Source organism: Semicossyphus pulcher, unplaced genomic scaffold (genome assembly GCF_022749685.1).
Source record: "Semicossyphus pulcher isolate SPU_LCO1_2020_fin unplaced genomic scaffold, fSemPul1.0.p SCAF_5, whole genome shotgun sequence".
Classification (NCBI taxonomy): domain Eukaryota; kingdom Metazoa; phylum Chordata; class Actinopteri; order Labriformes; family Labridae; genus Semicossyphus; species Semicossyphus pulcher.
In genome coordinates this window covers 30,431,296-30,450,806 of record NW_027211726.1, presented here as the reverse complement: position 1 = coordinate 30,450,806, position 19,511 = coordinate 30,431,296, and the positions used below count along the sequence as shown (strand labels likewise).

At 40.2% G+C, this 19,511-nt stretch overlaps 1 protein-coding gene across 2 annotated transcripts in view; it reads left to right on the top strand.

Moving 5' to 3' along the window:
• Nucleotides 1–19,511, top strand: part of top2b (DNA topoisomerase II beta) — a 38,787-nt gene that overhangs the window by 4,470 nt on the left and 14,806 nt on the right. For both annotated transcript variants that reach the window (XM_069681436.1, XM_069681435.1), the window contains exons 4-21: nucleotides 4,197–4,260; nucleotides 5,669–5,814; nucleotides 8,089–8,186; nucleotides 9,481–9,693; nucleotides 9,858–10,031; nucleotides 11,538–11,639; nucleotides 11,739–11,876; nucleotides 11,981–12,119; nucleotides 12,510–12,667; nucleotides 14,069–14,194; nucleotides 14,510–14,620; nucleotides 14,997–15,102; nucleotides 15,971–16,080; nucleotides 16,546–16,638; nucleotides 16,906–17,020; nucleotides 18,318–18,439; nucleotides 18,550–18,698; nucleotides 18,880–19,111. In XM_069681436.1, coding sequence (XP_069537537.1) covers nucleotides 4,197–4,260; nucleotides 5,669–5,814; nucleotides 8,089–8,186; nucleotides 9,481–9,693; nucleotides 9,858–10,031; nucleotides 11,538–11,639; nucleotides 11,739–11,876; nucleotides 11,981–12,119; nucleotides 12,510–12,667; nucleotides 14,069–14,194; nucleotides 14,510–14,620; nucleotides 14,997–15,102; nucleotides 15,971–16,080; nucleotides 16,546–16,638; nucleotides 16,906–17,020; nucleotides 18,318–18,439; nucleotides 18,550–18,698; nucleotides 18,880–19,111 — 2,396 coding nt within the window. The remainder of the gene's footprint in view (nucleotides 1–4,196; nucleotides 4,261–5,668; nucleotides 5,815–8,088; nucleotides 8,187–9,480; nucleotides 9,694–9,857; nucleotides 10,032–11,537; nucleotides 11,640–11,738; nucleotides 11,877–11,980; nucleotides 12,120–12,509; nucleotides 12,668–14,068; nucleotides 14,195–14,509; nucleotides 14,621–14,996; nucleotides 15,103–15,970; nucleotides 16,081–16,545; nucleotides 16,639–16,905; nucleotides 17,021–18,317; nucleotides 18,440–18,549; nucleotides 18,699–18,879; nucleotides 19,112–19,511) is intronic.

Here is a 19,511-nt window from a genome sequence, read left to right as displayed (position 1 = left end):
GTTCACTAATCTGCAGAGTTTAATATAAGTTATAATTTTAAAGATCATTTGTCATTTGATATTGTCTCTATTCTGGAAGCCGGATATTGAAGGCTTATTATCACTGTATAAATGTCATTCAGTGAATCACAGCCTGCTGTTGGCGCAGCTCTGCAGCATTGATCTAGCACTGTATGTGGAGATTAGTTTCCCTCTGTGAGCTCGTCTTTGTGTTGACTGTTTGCAGCCTGAATAGAGACATTTGTAAGAAAAGAGAAATTTTCAGCAATTTTTGTGGCAGCTCAAAGATGCGGTCGTCGACAAATCAAACCATATTTGTTTGTTTTTTAGCTTTTTTATTGAACACAGGGCAATGCAGGAGCAACAGCATGGCAGGCTGTAACCATAACAAAGTGAGAGTCAATATGAACCTTCAGTGTACATCGTTCATGAGCTAAAATATCCTCCTCTTTAAAACTGTGATTCTTTAACTGTTGGGGGGACACAGGATGTCAGGAGGGCTGTGAGATGAGCTGCAACAAACTCATTGTTAGGTGTTCAGAAGGGGTGGGAATCACAGGCTCTGTGTGGTTTCAAAAAGACTATTGTTACATTAGATAACAGACCACTCATCGTCAACTTACAGCCAGGTGAAGTAATCAAGCATGGTGACGTCAAAGGTGTTCAGAATGAGGGAATGCCAATTTACAGGGATCCTTATCAAAAGGGACAACTTATCATTCAGTTCCAGGTGGAATTCCCAGAGAAACACTGGCTCCCTGAGCATCTCATGTACCAGCTGGGAAGACTGCTTCCTCCCAGGGATGATGTGACAATTACTGTTGACATGGAGGAAGTGGAACTCTGTGGGGTGGACGTTGAGTCTCAGCAGAGAAACTACAGTAGGGAAGCTTACGAGGAAGATGATGAGGGTCCCAGAGGCGGAGTGCAATATCAGACACAGTGATCATAGTCTGTTAATTTTGACTTCTGATACGATTCGTGGCCCCCAATAGTGATATATTGCAAAACAATCGTAAAATGGTACATACGATATCTGATTAACTTCCTCTTCGGCCAATTCATTTTCTGTTCACGTTACCCTCATTCGTGTCATAAGTTCCGCTGCGAGGAGTCTGGTGTGTGTCTAGTGTTCAGCATTCAAAATGTTGTTACTGGGAGCTGAATTATCCACAGAGGTCTCCTCCTCTTCCAAATAAACAGACCTGGTAATTCAAACTGGTAAAAACACAGAATAAAGCAGCTTCAATGTTAAAAATATGTGTTCTTAGGTAGGGCTTCTGTGGGCTGAGAACCAAGCTAACTTCAGCTCACTTAAATCTCATTCCTGGTTAAACGATAAAGTTAAAACAACATGAACGGTAAGAAAGTAGTTAGCTGGAACTGTGAAATGTTGCCAGAGCCTATGGGAAATTTGGATTTAGGTGTGTCTTACAGGTAAAACGTGTGACTCGCCAAGGCTGATTTAACAGTTTGGTGTGCTGCTGAACAGAAAAAAAGGAAAAATTGTTCATCAAATCTTCATGTTGAACAGAAAAATCCAATTAGATGGAGTCGGGTATCGCCTTATGTTCCCCGGTTTAGTGCAGGCATGCTCAGTCTTCCTTCCTCAGCTTAATAAAGGTTAATAAAGCAGTTTAACAGTCTATCTGTTAGTTTTAATGAGTCATTAAAATGTGGGAGTAATGCTGTGCCTGATACCTCTGCTTGTAATGAACACCAGTGTAATCAGGTTTTAAATGATGCTGCTCGCCACGAGAGTGTCGTTCATGATTGCGCTCCTCTCTGCACACTCGGCTCTTTCAGCTGTATGTTTTTATAAAGGTGTTTGATTAATGATGCTTTAACATTGTGTGGATTGTACTGCTGTGTATGTGTAATTAGGCACAGGGCAGGAGCAGATATTCAGGACAGCTTATCTCCCGAGTCGCTGCAAACAACAAACATTGTACAGATACAGCTCACTTGCCGTGTTACAGTTTCTTCTGTTATCGTCACGTCTAAGTGTCCGTACAGCTCGCCTAACCTGTCATCCCTCTTAGAGTTAAACAAACGTTTAAATCTCTTTACATGAAAAGTGTTCCCTTAATATGAAAACCATTCATGGGCCAACTAGGGCGTGATTAACATGATGGTTATTTTTAGTCTTTTAAGTGTAATGTTGTTATACAGAAAAAAGCCCATCACAAGGTACTGCTTTGTACAACTGAAAAGATATTCAATTTGTTGATATGATAAAAAATAAGGTTTATGATAAATTTTCAGTTCACCAGCGTATCAATTAACAAATCTTTTAGACTTGCGGTTTTCCGATATATCGTAAAAAAGTCGTATCAGTGCTAAATCCACATATAAAAGGTCTCATCCAAGCTATGTCAGTAATCTGTGAATTTTTATATACATATTCATACAAACTATAAATATGTAGATAGACACATAGAAATTAGGGCTGCACGATTATGACCAAAATTATTATTTTTTAATTATTTATTGATTTTTGGGAGACTTGCTTAACATCACTTGCCCTAAACCCCAAATACCTCCAAACAACTGATGACGAGCCGTTTCGGGGGACCTGGGGGGTACACTACAAGCAGGGTTTACAGTTAACGAGGTAACTTCAGAGTTATGCTGAAGAGGTCAACCTGAACTAAACACCACCTACTGACCAATCAGGTCTCTTGATTCAGGAGCTCTGTGAGCAGATTCATGAAAGATATTCATCGAGCTTTAGTGATATAGGCCTACATCTACAACAGAGAATGATCACAGCACTGAAGCCTTGAACTTTTTGTACTTTTAAGATATAAAAGCTTTAAATTGTGGTTTTATATTTATTTTTATTTGCTCACAAAACCTGCGTTGACACGCTAATCTCCTACCCCTCTCTGGTGCGATGCTATGCTCCGTTGGTAACTTCTGCGACTCCTTGTCATCTCAGCCACAAATTCCTCCCGTCTCCGTTTCAAGCAGCGCTCGCTCCAGAGTTTAATAAACAGACTGAATGAGTAATAGATACAATAAAGACCTAACAACCGTACCATCTTCACTGTTTACTAACCCTGTTTTGGGCGCGTTTGTGACATCAGACGGTGGGAAAGGTGGGAAAGGTCTAAAAGTCTAAATCTGTCATAAACGCCACAAAAATACATGTGTGCAATGTATTAGTTTAATGTAATAACGAGTATTGTTATAGTCAGTGGTGCTTTAATGATGGAGCAGTGATATTATAGACTTATTGTGCACATTTACACAATCTGTCATTTTCAGTTGTCCTTCCTGCATTCAGCAGCTGCAGCTGAGTGGACTTCAGTCTGGATTCACTTCTTCATATCTTTCTAATATCATAGTTTGCTCTTAGAAATATGCAGATCAGCTGACGGCAAACTTGTCTCTATGTGGGATCGGCCGTACGCTGCAGACTCCGCCCCTTATATGTGATCGTGCCCAAAGAAACCCTGGATTGACTTTGAGGTGATAACCAGCGTCGTGCGACTGTTTAGCGCAATGTCCTTTGTTAGGCTGAGTGAAGCCAGATCAGGAAAAGATACCCTATGTTGAAATGCTTCATAGTGTTGGCCCCAGCGGAGCCCTTCTTGTTTTTTCTGTCCCAGACATTTGACTTTTGTTTCTCCTGACCGTCTTTGTCGTTTACTCTTCCACTCTTAACTGCCGCTGCATAGTAGGCGCTCATCACATGACATGCCAGCTCCCCCAAAAGTAAAGCAAAAACCTCTCCATCGCCCCCTGGAGGAGGGGCTGTCAGTTTAGGGAGCGCTTTGTTTGTGTTTGTTTATATGCAGCAGAGTTTTCTATGGATGGAATATCACATATCAAATGTCAATGGTGTTTATTTAATCACGGGAAGACAAAATCATGATCAGGATTAATATTATACATGTACTCTCTTGATTCCAAACTTGGAAATAATTGAATTTATGATGGTGAATATCCTATGATCAAGTGAAAAGTGTTTTCTAACATATTGCAGACTAAGCCATCAATCAAAAATATGCTTGACGATGTTTTTTCATTATTGCTTTAATCTTCAATTAATCCGTAAGTAATTGTTATGATTGATAAATGATGAAAAAAAAACACTAACTACATTCCAAAGTATATTTTCTATGGATCCATCATGCTGAATGCTTATGCGTGTTTAACTGTTTATTTATCCTTTTGTTTTCCCTCGACAGTCAATGCTGCAGACAACAAACAAAGAGACAAGAACATGACCGGCATTAAGATCACCATCGATCCGTAAGTACAGTGTTTCAGAGTGCTAACGAGTGTGTACAACTGTTGACCAGAATGTAAATATGTAACGACCTCAGGACACCCTAAAAACTGACCAGCCGCTCCTTTTTGAGGGGAAAATGTTTTGTTTTGTGTCTGAATGTGGTTTTGTTTTCTTTCAGTAGTCTGTCTTTAAGCCCTGCTTGTGTTCAGGCTGCATCCTTCATGCTGTGCATATAACCACAGATTGGCGAATACCTGCAGCAGATGGAGGGCATTTCAGACATGAATCCAGGCAGAACTAGAGAATAATGAGCCTGTGCTGAAATGCAATGAGCTCTTCTTTATATGCCGTACACCTCCAGCCTGCCAACTGCATCCACATCAGACTGCTTAAACAGCCGCGCGTCCTTCAGCCGAGCTGCTGCTGTCTCTGCAGTAATGACCGCTGCTGTATAAATGACACCATTAGCTCTGCTGCACTCAGGTCGCTGCTGCTAATGTGGTTTTATAGACATGTTAATGCTTCTCCCTACAGCTCCCCGAGCCTGTTTGTGGGTGAGCTTATTAAGCACTGGTGTCACCACAAACCCAGCTGCATCATATCATATCAGCGGCGGGGGCACCGACGGATGTCAGAGATTTTAAAGCACGGTGTCAGTAACAGCCCTAGCTGGAGGGATTGTGTTTTTAGCGTCGTCCTTGGTAAAAGGTGGTCAAAATATCTGTGATATCTGGAATGTTTATTTCAAAGGTCTATTATGACAGACTTTCAAAGGAATGTCCAGTTGGATGAATTGACAAAAGACATTTTTAACCCATAATTCTCCCCTTTTACACTGCCAGTTCAAGGTGGGATTATTCAGCCTTGTCTTTTATGTAAAACGCACAAAGACGGCATGGTTGGGCGAAGTTGTTCTGCTTCACAGCCGCTATCGACGTTAGTAACAGAGGTGTAAAAGAGGCGAAACAGTGTCTGTGTAAACGTCCGAGCAGGCAGGGCGCGAAACAGTGCCGTGAGTGTAAGTGAAGCACGAGCTGTATGTTTATACCCTGTGCATAATTTCTAACGCTTGACGGCTGAAAAACAGACACTGGTTGCATGGTTCAGTGTAAAAACGCAAAGGAGCCTCATTGTGCTGCTGTGACGGGATTGCAATGTGAAACGTGGCTGGTGACATCATAATGTCCAGAAAAAACACTATTTCTTTTTACTCCTTTCTGTCCCATTCGTCAACACAACATCTTAAGATTACAGATATTTGCAGAATAAAAAACTCTTAATTCAGAGTTTAAGTAAACAACACTGAAACAAAGTTAATAAGCTCTGTTGTGACCAAGATACATTTCAGTGAGCACCCAGAAAGTGTTGACGTTTAGTACCTGGTTAGTGTCTGTAACTCATCCCTGCCTTTTATTCTGCCTCCTCCAGTGAGTCCAACACCATTTCTATCTGGAACAACGGCAAAGGAATTCCTGTGGTGGAGCACAAGGACGAGAAGATGTACGTCCCGGCTCTCATTTTCGGTCACCTGCTCACCTCCAGCAACTACGATGACGATGAGAAAAAGGTCACAGGTGAGAGGAGCTTTGGTAACGTCTGTTTTAGTCAGGGTCCCTACAGAGAAAAGACAAGTACGAAATTTGAGTTTAGTAATTTCCAGGTCTTGTTTCAGACTATTGTGCACTTTCTCTTTTCTAATATATCAAATGCAAATCTCTAAAAATAAGTGAATCTGGCAGGCTTCCAGTGCATCCTCCATATTTTCCACTTTGTGAGACGTGTGAGCCATATCAAAGCAAGAAGTGGTGTGAGACCAAACGCACACTCCTACAAAGAGCAGCCTCTCCAGATCACAGTCCTGCAAAACAACTCTGCCCCAAGAGCCTTTTTAAGTGCACCACATCATGATATCAGCTACCAAATTACTTTGCAGGAAAATGCTGCAGTGCCTTTTAACTGCATAAATACAGAGCCTCACAAACCAAAAGTTAAGCTTGTCTGAGTTATGTAGTTTAAAAAGACGTCTTTTGTTTATGGCTGCTTTCATTGTTGTCTTCATGGACACAGTGAATAAACAAAGCTGCACTGACGAGTAAAAATGTAATTCTTCAATTTCATAATTCAGTTCCTTTTTATAAAAAGAAAAAAAAATATATATTAATGTTTCATTCAATTTGTGATGGTAATATTTGTTACGCGACCTATGGCCCAAAAATGTCCATGTGAAACGCCTTAAAACACTCAGATACATGGGATTTATTGAAGGACAATTAAACAACCAAATCATTAACTGAAGAGCAACAACACAAAACCCCTGCAGAAAGGCAGAACCACAGCAGACTGGGGTTTGTAAGCATCTAAGACCAGGGGGCTATTTCACAAAAGCAGAATTCAGAAATCCAGGAGAAAAAGAGAGGATTGACCTAGCCTAGTTAGTGCACCCTGGTTTAATCTGTTTCACGTAGGCCAAGCCAGGCTGAACAGGTGCAGCTAGGTCAAACCAGGTTCAAGTTATTCTCATAAATGCGCGTTCACGGTTTTCTTCAAAAGACCACGGGGCCGATCACAGATTTCCTGATGCTGTAATGGAGAAGATGCGTGCAGCATACTTCACACCCATCAAGCAAGAGCTACTAATGGAAGTTTATGAAGAGGTGAAACACATCATATGTATTTTTTTTGGAAAAGGAAACGCTGCTGCTATAATAAAACAACGAGAAAACACATGGCAGACTATTGCGGACCGACTGATGGCGTAAGTAGCCTTAATAGCCGATACATTCACCATCGTCTCTTAATTAAAAACGTCATAGTTATAAAATGCAGGAATTACATGTCATTTGCCTTTAAAATGAGTGAAAGTAAATGTTACCATCAAGATAAACCACTCATCCACAATGCTAGAATATATTACGACCATGTAGCTATAAATGTATATAATGCGCAATTTACCATTTTAGCAATGAAAGGGTGATGAAAGTGATCATTGTAGCGGCGTTTCTCCAAAATCGTTTGCAGAGCTGGGTGTAATCCGGTCTACACCAAGACATCATTTCAACGCATTTTAATTTTATTTAAAAAAATCATAAATACGGTGCTTTATGGGCTGTGTGATGTTATCAAGAAGTACAGAGGCGGTAGGTAGAAGAAGGTAAAGGAAGGTAGAAAATAAAGGCAACAGTTTGGGACATTTTTCACAGAAGAAAAAACTTCGGCTGTGCAGCTCTTACTGTAACAACCCCTGGATGCTGACGTACTTCATTAATACCCTTTTAAACATCTTTTCAACGGAAAAATGCTCGCTGGGGTTACTACAATTTTCCTGCTCACGTACGTACTAGTCTCCTATCACAGTGACTGCTGACTGAACTGATAACTGGCTGTTAGCCTGGTCTGGAGCCATTTAGCTGCACAGAATAAATCTATAAGGTAACTTATGTATCACCGCTTTCTTGAAACCGAGTCACGACTAAATTCAGCCAGGGTAGGTGGAAAATCCCATCTTAATCTGCTATCTAGGTTTAGTGAAATAGCCCTCAGGGGCACCTTGTTGACCAATCACCTGGGAAGGGCTGGAAAGACACAACAGAGGGGACAACAGGGACAAACAGAACAGGGAAACGTACAGTCGTAACAGTACCTATTGTGTTCCCTTAACAAATGAAATACAAAATAGTATCTTAATGTTGGTTTACTTCCTCTTTGGGCAGAGATGTGTCACAGTGAAATGTTTCCCAACTTGCTGTACAGACTGAATGTGCCATTATAAATACATGTTACAAGCTGGATTACATTTGATCCAGGGAATTGAATATTGTAAACATAACTAACTATTTGTTTGGCCCCAGGTGGAAGGAATGGGTTCGGTGCTAAACTCTGCAACATCTTCAGTACCAAGTTCACAGTGGAAACTGCCTGCAAGGAGTACAGACACAGTTTCAAGCAGGTGAGGACTTCTGTTAATATAAAAGTGGTCAGACATGTAAGGATGGGAGGATAAGTAAACCCCAAGGTTTTTCAATGGTTTGACAATATACCGGGGTGCCAGTTAGGTTTACAAAACTAACAACACTGAAAGTATCTTTTTTATTAGAAAAAGTCAACCATACAAAGGTCCCAAGAAATCATAAAACCTTTCTAGGAGCCAAAAATAGACACAACCAAAAAGCAGTGTAGACACTCAACAAACAATAAAGCATCACAAACTGAGTAAATTCAACTTACTATTTTCAATGGGTTATTATTTCAAAAGGGAAAAATCAAGTCCGGGATTTCTTTCAACCAGACCACAAACAACAACGCAAAAGTTCGAGGTCAGTCGTTCAGTTGAGTTCATTTTTAAACAAACACGCTGACTTAAAGTAATAATCTTGAAGATTTTCATGTAAATAAATGTCTGTTAAGTCACTATCTGTCAGCTGAATGACTAAAAAGCCTTTACAGTTGGAGGTGTGTCGTGACGTGTACGGGTGTGTGAGAAGTGAGCCAATAGTATCCATCTATTGCGGTAGGGATGTAGTAGTGATGTGAGATCGCTACAGTGCTAGACTTAAACATTTGACTCTCCATCAAAGGATAGTTTGGAGGTTCAACATGATCATGCTGTCAATAAATACATTATAATTGTTTACAAAACATTTTTCTCTTCATGGTCAGTATATGTTTTTAATAAAGTCAAAAATTCCAATTTATTGTTCAAAAGTGTTTCCACTCTTGTCATTCCTCTACTAAAACTAAAAGGTTTAATAATTGGCTGTAATGGTGAATAAGTTTTCATCATAATTATTTTGTAGTATATTTCATATCTTCTGCTTTTTTACTGTCAATGTAAAGTTATTCAAGTATGAAATATTTCTTATGCGCTCTACAACAACTCGACAGACACTTGAATATGATGGTTTTGTTTGTTTACAGGCAGTTATAACTGATCTGATCTGATTGTTGCAAATTTAAATGTAAAGTTTCACCAGTGACACTTAACAATTACCGTGATGCTATTTTCATAGGGTTTTGACATGTGGTCATGTCCGAGGTAAGCTTGTGCATATTATCACCTTTTGTGGTTGCACCTGTCAGGGTTCATGTGGTCACCATGATTAAGTCACTGGGTGTTTTATATCAGTTGTTTTCCCTGGATACAGTAAGGGTGGTGAGAGTTTGTAAAATTGATTGCTCATATGATTGTGTGGTCAGTTTTAGATGTGGATATGACACAACATGTTTCTTTCTTCCATTCTCAGACGTGGCAGAACAACATGAGCAAGACCTCTGACCCGAAGATCAAGTTCTTCGATGGGGAAGATTTCACCTGCGTGACGTTCCAGCCTGACCTGTCCAAGTTCAAGATGGAGAAACTGGACAAGGACATTGTAGCGCTTCTTACCCGCAGAGCATATGATGTAGCCGGCTCCTGCAAGGGGGTCAAAGTCTCGTTGAACGGGAAAAAACTACCTGTGAGTTTCTTTCTCCATCTTTATCTCTATTATTTCTATCTTTGTGCTTTAAAGTTTGATATTTCAGCTGAAAGGCAGCTTTTATTTTTTCTTTCTTCTAACTTAAAATGGTGCTGCACAGGTCAATATTATTCAGTGAACCTAATTTATATCTGTCTCTGAAGATAACTGGGTTCCGCAGCTATGTGGATATGTACGTGAAGGACAAACTGGACGAGACGGGCGTGGCCCTGAAGGTGGTGAACGAGACTGTGAACGATCGGTGGGAGGTTTGCCTCACCATGAGCGAGAAAGGATTCCAACAAATCAGCTTTGTTAACAGCATCGCCACTACCAAGGTACTAAAACATTGATAGTGAGAAAGAATCACGTTTTTTTATCAACTATTTTATTACTGAATCCATTTTCTTATAGAACTAGTTCCTGACCAGGTTAGCTTTGCAGAGTAAGTTACCATGGTGATCTAGCCAGAGTAGAAGAGCCAGCTTCCTGACATGGGAAGGTCTGTGTTTAGGCTCAGCAGACCCTCTAATCTCGCTTCGTAGTACAACCCTCTGGACTCCTCTCCTAAAAACAAGCTGAACACAGATAAACAAGACGAGCCGCTTAAAAAGCATCAGACAATCACAAATTGTTTTATTCAATTGTTTAATTCAGTGTTTCACCAGCTTGAATTATCTTCACTTATAATAATAATAAAAACACAGCTCTAAAAATTTGTGATATATATTATGATTCAGCAGCAGCAGCAGCCATCCCGCCTGCTGCAACAAAACTAAGTAAGTCAGACTGTATTGTTATAAGATATATCACTCATGACAAACAGCTTCCAGAAGTGTATGATTTAACTTTTTCCAAAATTGTAGTGTTAAAAAAGAAAACAAAAATCATACTACTGAATTGCAATAATTTTAGACTTGGCACCCATTAATATAATGGTATTAAATAGGGCTGCACGATTATGGCCAAAATGATAATCAGGATTATTTTGATCAGTATTGAGATCAGGATTATTCATCATAATTTAAGTGTGTCGTAGGGACTTAGGTGGATTGGGTGTCTCTCTGCACAGCGTCTCTGTTCTGGATGTCTGATTTGACCCTGGACAACGACGGTAGTTAGCTCGTTCTTCCCCTCGGCCTTCACACACTCATCATGCTGCACTTTGTGCTGTTTTTTGAGCTTCTTCAACAAGTTAGTTGTTTTGCTTTGCGGCGCAGACGCAGGTTTAATGACCTCTTTGCTGATTATTGTTTCTTCTTAACATAACTGGCCCTACACTTGAAATACCTCCAAACAATCAATGACGAGACATTTTGGGGGACCGCTGTTTCGGTTTAATGAGTGATCTTCTCTCTTCCCGTTTAAGCGTAACAACAAGCAGCGTTCAAAACGGAACAGAGCGTTAGCAGCCTTCATGACACGTTTGCACAAACAACACTTCAAAGATGTAACAGAGACATACATTTTGAGCTCGTAATGAAAAACAACTAAGAGGCATATTATCTTCCAGTTTTCAACAACTGCTGTAACCACGGCAACCACAGACACATTTGGCTGAAAGTCTCCAGTTAACGTGGTCACTCATCTAACACCAAAAGTGAAGCCCAGACCGCTCCATCGCCCCCTGGGGGAGTGGCAGTTTACGGAGTTTTCTACAGATGGAGCATTTGAAACGTTAATATCACCGTCAATGAATTATTTGATCTTGAGAAGCCCGAAATCGTGATAGGGATTAATATTTGATTAATTGTGCAGCTCTAGTATGAAATCCGGAGGTTAGCATATTGTCTCAGCCCTAGTATCATATTACTGCTAACACTGAGTGTGTATGTTTGTGTCAGGGTGGCAGACACGTTGACTATGTGGTGGACCAGATAGTTTCCAAACTTATTGAAGTGGTGAAGAAGAAGAACAAGGCAGGAGTGTCTGTCAAACCCTTCCAGGTATGATTACAAATGATTTTATGCAACATTTTTACCCCTAAGGTGGCTGTGGTGGTTTCATTTTGATGAAAACTGATTTGACCCTTATCTGTGCCTCAGGTGAAGAACCACATCTGGGTGTTTGTGAACGCTCTGATCGAGAACCCCTCCTTTGACTCCCAGACCAAGGAGAACATGACACTCCAGACAAAGAGCTTCGGGTCCAAGTGCCTTCTGTCCGACAAGTTTGTCAGAGCTGTAAGGACACGTCACTTTCAACTCCTCTCTGTTTTTGGTTTCTCTATTTTTGTACAAAAGCAGTGCATCAGTTTTGAAAGCAATTTTCTCTTTGTCACCCACAGGCTACCAACTGTGGGATCGTCGAGAGTATCCTCAACTGGGTGAAGTTCAAAGCTCAGACGCAGCTGAATAAGAAGTGCTCGTCTGTGAAGCACAGCAAGATCAAAGGCATCCCCAAGCTAGACGACGCCAATGATGCTGGTGTGTGAGCCGTGTGATTAATTTTGAATGTGTCTGACGAATGTGTTACTTTGAATGTCAACCAATGAGCCCCTTAAACTAAGTCATAGATGTGGATGTGGAGAGCGGAGAGGTAGAGTTTTACAGATCAAAAAGTGTTGCTCAATGGCTCCAGAGCATTATTTGCACATCATAGGTATTACTTTTATGGTGATACATGTGATATAAGCTAAATTAACACTGCAGGTTGAATTTGGAGTTACTGAAAATAACATAGATTCTCTAATAATAGTTTTTTACTTTAATTGGAAAGTATGTCCACTAAAAGTTTTGCATTTGGATTCCTTTTTAGAAATAGAAAACAAAGATACAGTGATAAAATGATCAATCTTTTCCGTCTCCATGTCCCAGGTGGCAAACACTCCTCTGACTGCACCTTGATCCTCACTGAGGGAGACTCAGCCAAGTCTCTGGCTGTCTCTGGTTTGGGAGTCATCGGGCGCGATCGCTACGGAGTGTTCCCGCTGAGAGGAAAGATCCTGAATGTGCGAGAGGCAACACACAAGCAGGTAAGAGACCGGATAATTGTGACATTTCTCCTCTAAAAATATATCAGGCCTATGTAACCTCATGACTGTGGACAGACTTAATAAAAAACACAATAACACTACAAAACAATAATATGAACCATGCTAAAAAACAAACAACAGAAGAAACACCTAACCAGCAAACCATCAGCAATCCCAACACCATTAACAACACAATTAATAATTTAACAAAGTTTTGTAAGAATGGACACTTTATTGTGGGGGTGGACGGTTCACCGGTGTCACGCTCTGCCATGACATGAATTTTGCAATACAATCAATACCGTGATAAACACAAACGTTTTGGTTTTCGTACGTTTTCCATCACTTATCTAGAGGAAAACTCCGTCTGATGTCACATCTCTTCCGCAGAGCACACCGAGACCTGACGCTCTGCATGCAGGGTGTGTGTGTGTGTCTCCCTCATATATAATGTCAGCTGGATGATTGAGTCAGGGCTTACAGTATAAAATAAAAAATAGTTTTGATTGCGTCAGGCGCGCATTATTAGTGGAACCTTGCCCCGGTGCTGTTTAACGCAGTGGCTGCATGAACGGACCGTTCACGGAGCAGAGGTGTTGCGGAGTGGCTTCACCTGCTGCGCACATGCAGCATGAGGTTGTGCGTTTGGCGACAGGAAGTAGGGTGCGTGAGTTTCGTTTCCAAAGGTTACCGTCAGGGGGCTGCTCATGCTGATTAAACGTACATTTGACCACAATAGAAACAGCAGATGCCTAGTAACCCAGCTGCAACCCACAGGTATGTTTGTAGTTGCTAAAACAAATGAGGTAAAAGTAGGAGGATTTTTGTTTCATAAAATAGAAAATAGACTTTAAAGTCCCAAATAATATTAAGTATAATTGTTAATTGTTTATATATACATGAAAACACATTGATTTGTTCCCTTACATTAACAATAGAGCGAAAAGAGCTACAATCATGTTTTAAGTAGAGTACCTGTTCATTTTGTAAAACCGCAATCTAATACAGACATTAATAGATAGAGATTTTAGGTCATATCACACACCCCTACTATAAATCTATATAAAAGACCCAGACATGAAAAAAATAAATACAGTGAAACCACCAGAATATTAAACAGAACTGTGATAGAGATTTTTAGTCATACCGCACAGCACTACTTTATCTTCCCAAATGTTCTCAACTGCAATTAAGTACAACTGCCCCCTCTGGAGGAAGCTTTTCTTACCCTTGAGCTTACTCCTCCCCGTAAACAGTTTGAGAGTAGTCTCTCATTTATTGTCATTGGGAACAATAAGTTTACTTTTTAAATACTTTATATGTTCACAATTAATATAAAATGGTTGATTACTCGAGCTTTATTGTGTTCTGCTTACATGTGCTATTACCTTTTCTCAACAGATCATGGAGAATGCTGAGATTAACAACATCATCAAAATCGTCGGCCTCCAGTACAAGAAGAGCTACGACGACGCAGAGTCACTGAGGAGCCTGCGCTACGGCAAGATCATGATCATGACGGATCAGGTGACTCATGGACACTCACACAGCTGTTGTAAAACTGATAACTACCATAAAATCCGGAATATAAGTCGCACCGGAACATAAGACGCAGTCTGTTTTTGGGGGTATCCTAGAGGGGAAAAGGTTTTCTATAGCTATTTATAAATAAAAACGTCTTATCACGTTAATTCAACACTATTTTATACTGGTGTGTTGGTCGTACTGGTGTATAGAAAGCCCACTATTTTACATGAAAAAAAAAAGAATTAAAACGACGTATTATACACCGAATTTTAGGGTATTCAACCAATGGTTGTAACTTTTCTCATCCTGTCCCAGGATCAAGATGGCTCACACATCAAAGGTCTGCTCATCAACTTCTTCCACCACAACTGGCCGTCCCTACTGAAACACACATTCCTGGAGGAGTTCATCACACCCATTGTCAAAGTAAGACCGACACACACTCACGCACACTGTATATCACCGTCTCTTTCATATCATTTCCAAACCACATAGATGAAGGGATAATTAACGGTCCAATTGTATTTTGTGTAACCTTAGTGCTACGATTATAGCGCTTAGGAATAAGAATGCGGAGAATTAAACAATATAAGATGAAGTCCTGCTGAATTTATTTTGGTCCCTTTTTCCAGACAGTCCATCATTAGTCCAGTTGGGTGAATTTCTTATTGCAGCAACCTGTTAACAAGTTTTCATCCTATTGAATAAATAATTTATGTAAACTAACCAGTGATGCAGAGAATTTAACACCACTGTACAGTTCAGTTGTTAAGACTTCAATGATGTTAATTTGTTGTTTCAGGCGACCAAGAACAAGCAGGAGCTGGCCTTCTACAGCATTCCAGAGTTTGACGAGTGGAAGAAGCAGACAGAGAACTATAAAACCTGGCATATAAAGTACTACAAAGGTTTGCTTTTCAAGAATTTAAATACATCTTTAATTACTTAATTTCAACAACCTATAGCTCACATTCATACCAACACATAGTTGTTTAATCCACACAAAAATTAAGTTCCATTCTTTAAATCCAAAATGAACATAAAACCGAAAAGATCAGGATAAACTCACTGTTAACACGCTGACATGGTCAAAGACTGGCTGCAATCAGCTGGAGCTTGGCTTTATGCTCAATCTAAACCAAGGCTCAGACAGTTGTTTTGTGCCAGATTACAACCATTTATATATATACACACACAACAGTTACTGAGTGGCTCTTAAAGGATAGAATAAAACAAATAGAAACCCTGTTTTGTCTCCAACAAGATCAGTACAGACTTTGCATATTGAAAGCTGTATAAATACTTACCGTAAATTCAGGAATATAAGACACAGTCTGTTTTTGGGGGGTATCCCAGAATTTTATAAATATATAATTAAATATTTTCATTTGAATCACATTAAAAACACACCATTTATAGCCTACCATCTTTTCACCATGTCGAGTGTGCAATCCTGCTAGCTACCGGTGCGGTAGTTGAACTCGAAGCGTACAGTAACGTTGATTGTTGTGAGGGTGGCGGCTACACTGGTGATCATAACAACGCATGTCCATGATGAAGCTTTAGCTAGATTATAGCGCCATCGTCTGGGTAAAATACAATAAAATACCTCTGTCTGCATTTTATACAGGTATATTGGTCGCACTGGTGTATAGAACGCAGCCTTTATAGATAACAAAAAATGCATCTTATAAACCGAACTTTGCGGTAAGTCCCTGGGGTTCATTGTTTGAAAAGAAAAGTGTTTGATAGAATTTGTTTAATGTTTATTTCCAGGTTTGGGAACAAGTACAAGCAAAGAGGCGAAGGAATACTTTGCTGAAATGGAGAAACATCGCATCACATTCAGATACAGCGGTGCAGAGGACGACGCCGCCATCACTCTGGTGAGTAATGCACTGTGAAAAGTAATATAACGCACAGTAAAACATGACCACGCAGCTTCTTTATACCCACCAAACACTAGTATGCTTTGGAAAACACCTTCTCACATCTAAAGATGTCAGACTTACAAGATTGTACACACTGGGTATCGTGCAGGATCACTATTTACAAGACTACAACTAGATTCCTATTAAGATGAATCTTCCCGCTACTGGAGGAAATTAACAAGAAAGAACAACAATGGGGTAGAAACAGAAGGAGCTTCTGACCACAGCTGACATTTTATGTAGTTGGGTAAAAAAAGACAAAACAAGTAAAATTCTGCAGAACAATATGTGGCAATGATACTCTATTGAATGTCCATTGTGTATAAGAACGCTGCTTTAATATAATACAATGTCCATACAGAAACAGCCTAAATAAGTAATTGTATGCTGAGCTGCAGGTTTGTGGTTGTTCTGCTTCAGGCCTTCAGTAAGAAGAAGACGGACGACAGGAAGGAGTGGCTGACCAACTTCATGGAGGACAGACGCCAGAGGAGGATGCACGGCCTGCCAGAGGTTTGTGGCTTTGCTGAAAGTTGTTTGAGGCAGTGATGAGAGAAAGAAATTTGCTGTGTGATGTGTGCTGCTTCTGTGTTCTGATCCTCAAAAACTCGGCATAGTTAATGTGGTTTTCATCAGATACTGTTAAACTGTCCCTAAAAGACCAGTTATTGTAGATAATTTCCAAATCTTTGAGAAGGCTTATTCCTTTGCTAAAACTCATCTGAAACCAGTGATCAATAGAGTGTGTGTGTTTAATATTTAAACTCTTTTTTTCCCCAGCAATACCTGTATGGGAATCAGGCCAGACACCTCTCCTACAACGACTTCATCAACAAAGAGCTGATTCTGTTCTCCAACTCTGACAACGAGAGATCCATTCCCTCCTTGGTTGACGGTACGTAAACTCAGTCCATCTCCGTGAACTGCTGTTGTTCTGTTTGCTACTTTTCTGTTTCCCTTTCTGTGACACATTTTAATCTGTAATCTTTTATGTTAATGTAAGAATTTGTGTATAAACTGTGTTTAAAATACAGATGAGATAGTATATTGCTTTTATATGTTAAAATACCCAATGAAAAATCATATGCTGTTATTCAGGCTGTTTTAAAAAATGGACGTTGAATCTGAGAGAATACGATTTTCCATGATGCTATCGACTACATCGCTATATAATGCATCCTATTAATTAGGGCTGCAAGATATTGGAAAAGAACTTGCAATAATTTGCGATACCTTTTTGTTCTGCAATTTTTATTCCGATATTAAAAAATACAGGAAATTATACCAGATAAACACGGAATATTTCCATGTTCAGATAAACAATTAACACTCCCTCCTACTTTTATCACTCTTGGTTCAGACTGACACCCGCATGAAAAAATGGAGAGAGTTTAGGTGGAGCGACGGTCATCTATCGGTGTTCTAATGTATGTTTAATCAGCGTGATCAACCCGGTGACGGTAACTCCTACTTCCTGTCGGCACACACAACCTCACGCCGTGTGTGCTGCAGGTGTAGCCGCTAAAAGTAAACACTACACAGTACTTGAGCTCCCGTTTGTTTATTTGGCCACAGCGTTAACGAGCACCGGGGCGAGATGCCATTGAAACCGGGAATACACTCGCTTATAAGCCACCTCGTGTAACGGAGCATCTGCCTCCATCATCCCGACGTGATCTGTGACGGCAGGATAGTTGCGTGTTATTTACATGAAGGTGACACACAGACTCTGCTGCACAGCTACTTTGATATCAGACAGACTTTTCCTCATTTCCATGACTACCATGTCATGGAAACGAGAAACTGGTGAGTTTCGTTTTGCTCCAAGCAACAATAAAGTAGCAGCCTGATGTATTTCACTTAATTTGACTATTGCACATCGCAGTTGTGATTGTTCAACGATGTATCGTGCAGCTCTCTTATTAATTATGTTCAATAATATAAAAATAAGAATAATTAACAAATAATAAAGTATTATAACAAATAGCTAAAGATCCGTGAGGGCATTTAGATTAGATATCCAACATTACAATATGTTTGGAACATGATTAGTGAATTTCTAACACTTAATCAAAGAACACGACCAAAACTAGAAAACATTACTTTCTCAATCCATTCTGGTTAAACATTAACATCTGACTCAGGAAGAATATGAATGTGTTGATAATGTTGGATGTTTGTGTTGTTTCCAGGTTTGAAGCCAGGCCAGAGGAAGGTGCTGTTCACCTGCATGAAGAGGAACGACAAGAGGGAAGTGAAGGTAGCACAGCTGGCCGGCTCAGTGGCAGAGATGTCGGCCTACCATCACGGAGAGGTACAGTCAGATCAATGTCTTTCAAACGCGTGAGCTAGCATCAGAAATATTTAAGTGATTCTCTTTTTGTTGTTACTTTCTGACCATCCATTTTTTATTTGTCCTTGCAGCAAGCTCTCATGATGACCATTGTAAACTTGGCCCAGAACTTTGTGGGCAGCAACAACGTGAACATCCTGCAGCCGCTGGGTCAGTTTGGTACTCGCATCAATGGAGGCAAAGACGCTGCCAGCCCTCGTTACATCTTCACCATGCTCAGGTAATGCAACAACGGGCTGAATCGTTTCTTTTATTTTCACTTCATCATACCACTATTTATTTTTTCACTTTTTTTCCTTTTGCATTTTTTATGACCAATGGCAAAATTCATACCTTAAATACTATCTCATTCAAGATTAATTTGAGTACATAAATCTCATGGTGGTCCAATTTTCCAACAGTCCTCTGGCCAAGCTTTTGTTCCCGGCTGTGGATTCAAACCTGCTCAAGTTCCTGTACGACGACAACCAGAAGGTGGAGCCCGAGTGGTACATTCCCATCATTCCAATGGTGCTGGTGAACGGAGCTGAGGGCATCGGGACAGGCTGGGCGTGTAAGATCCCAAACTACGACACGCGAGAGATCGTCAACAACATCAACCGCCTGCTCAACCACCAGGACCCCCTGCCAATGGTAAACAGTCTTAGGACCTGTAAAATATATGGTTCACCTGTGTCCAACATGACTACATCCACATTAATAGATTTTCTTTTTATAACAGAGAACATTTACTCTGTTTGAGCTTAACATCCACACTACCCCAGTGCTTTACAGACCTAAAACGGAGACTGTTGTAAACACTGTTGACTTGCAGTGGTTGTATTTTAGTGTGTAGTGGTAGAAACAGAGACTTTTGGGTAAACAAAGACTGACACCCACGTTCACTTGCTGATTCTTATCAGTTACGATGTGTTTTTTCTGATTAGTCACGTCCCTATCCTATGACCCTCTTCAGGAAGAAAACAAATGCAATGCTGTTGAATTGTAAGTAGCCCAAGTGACACAAGACCATCACTCATTCAGTAATCTCTAT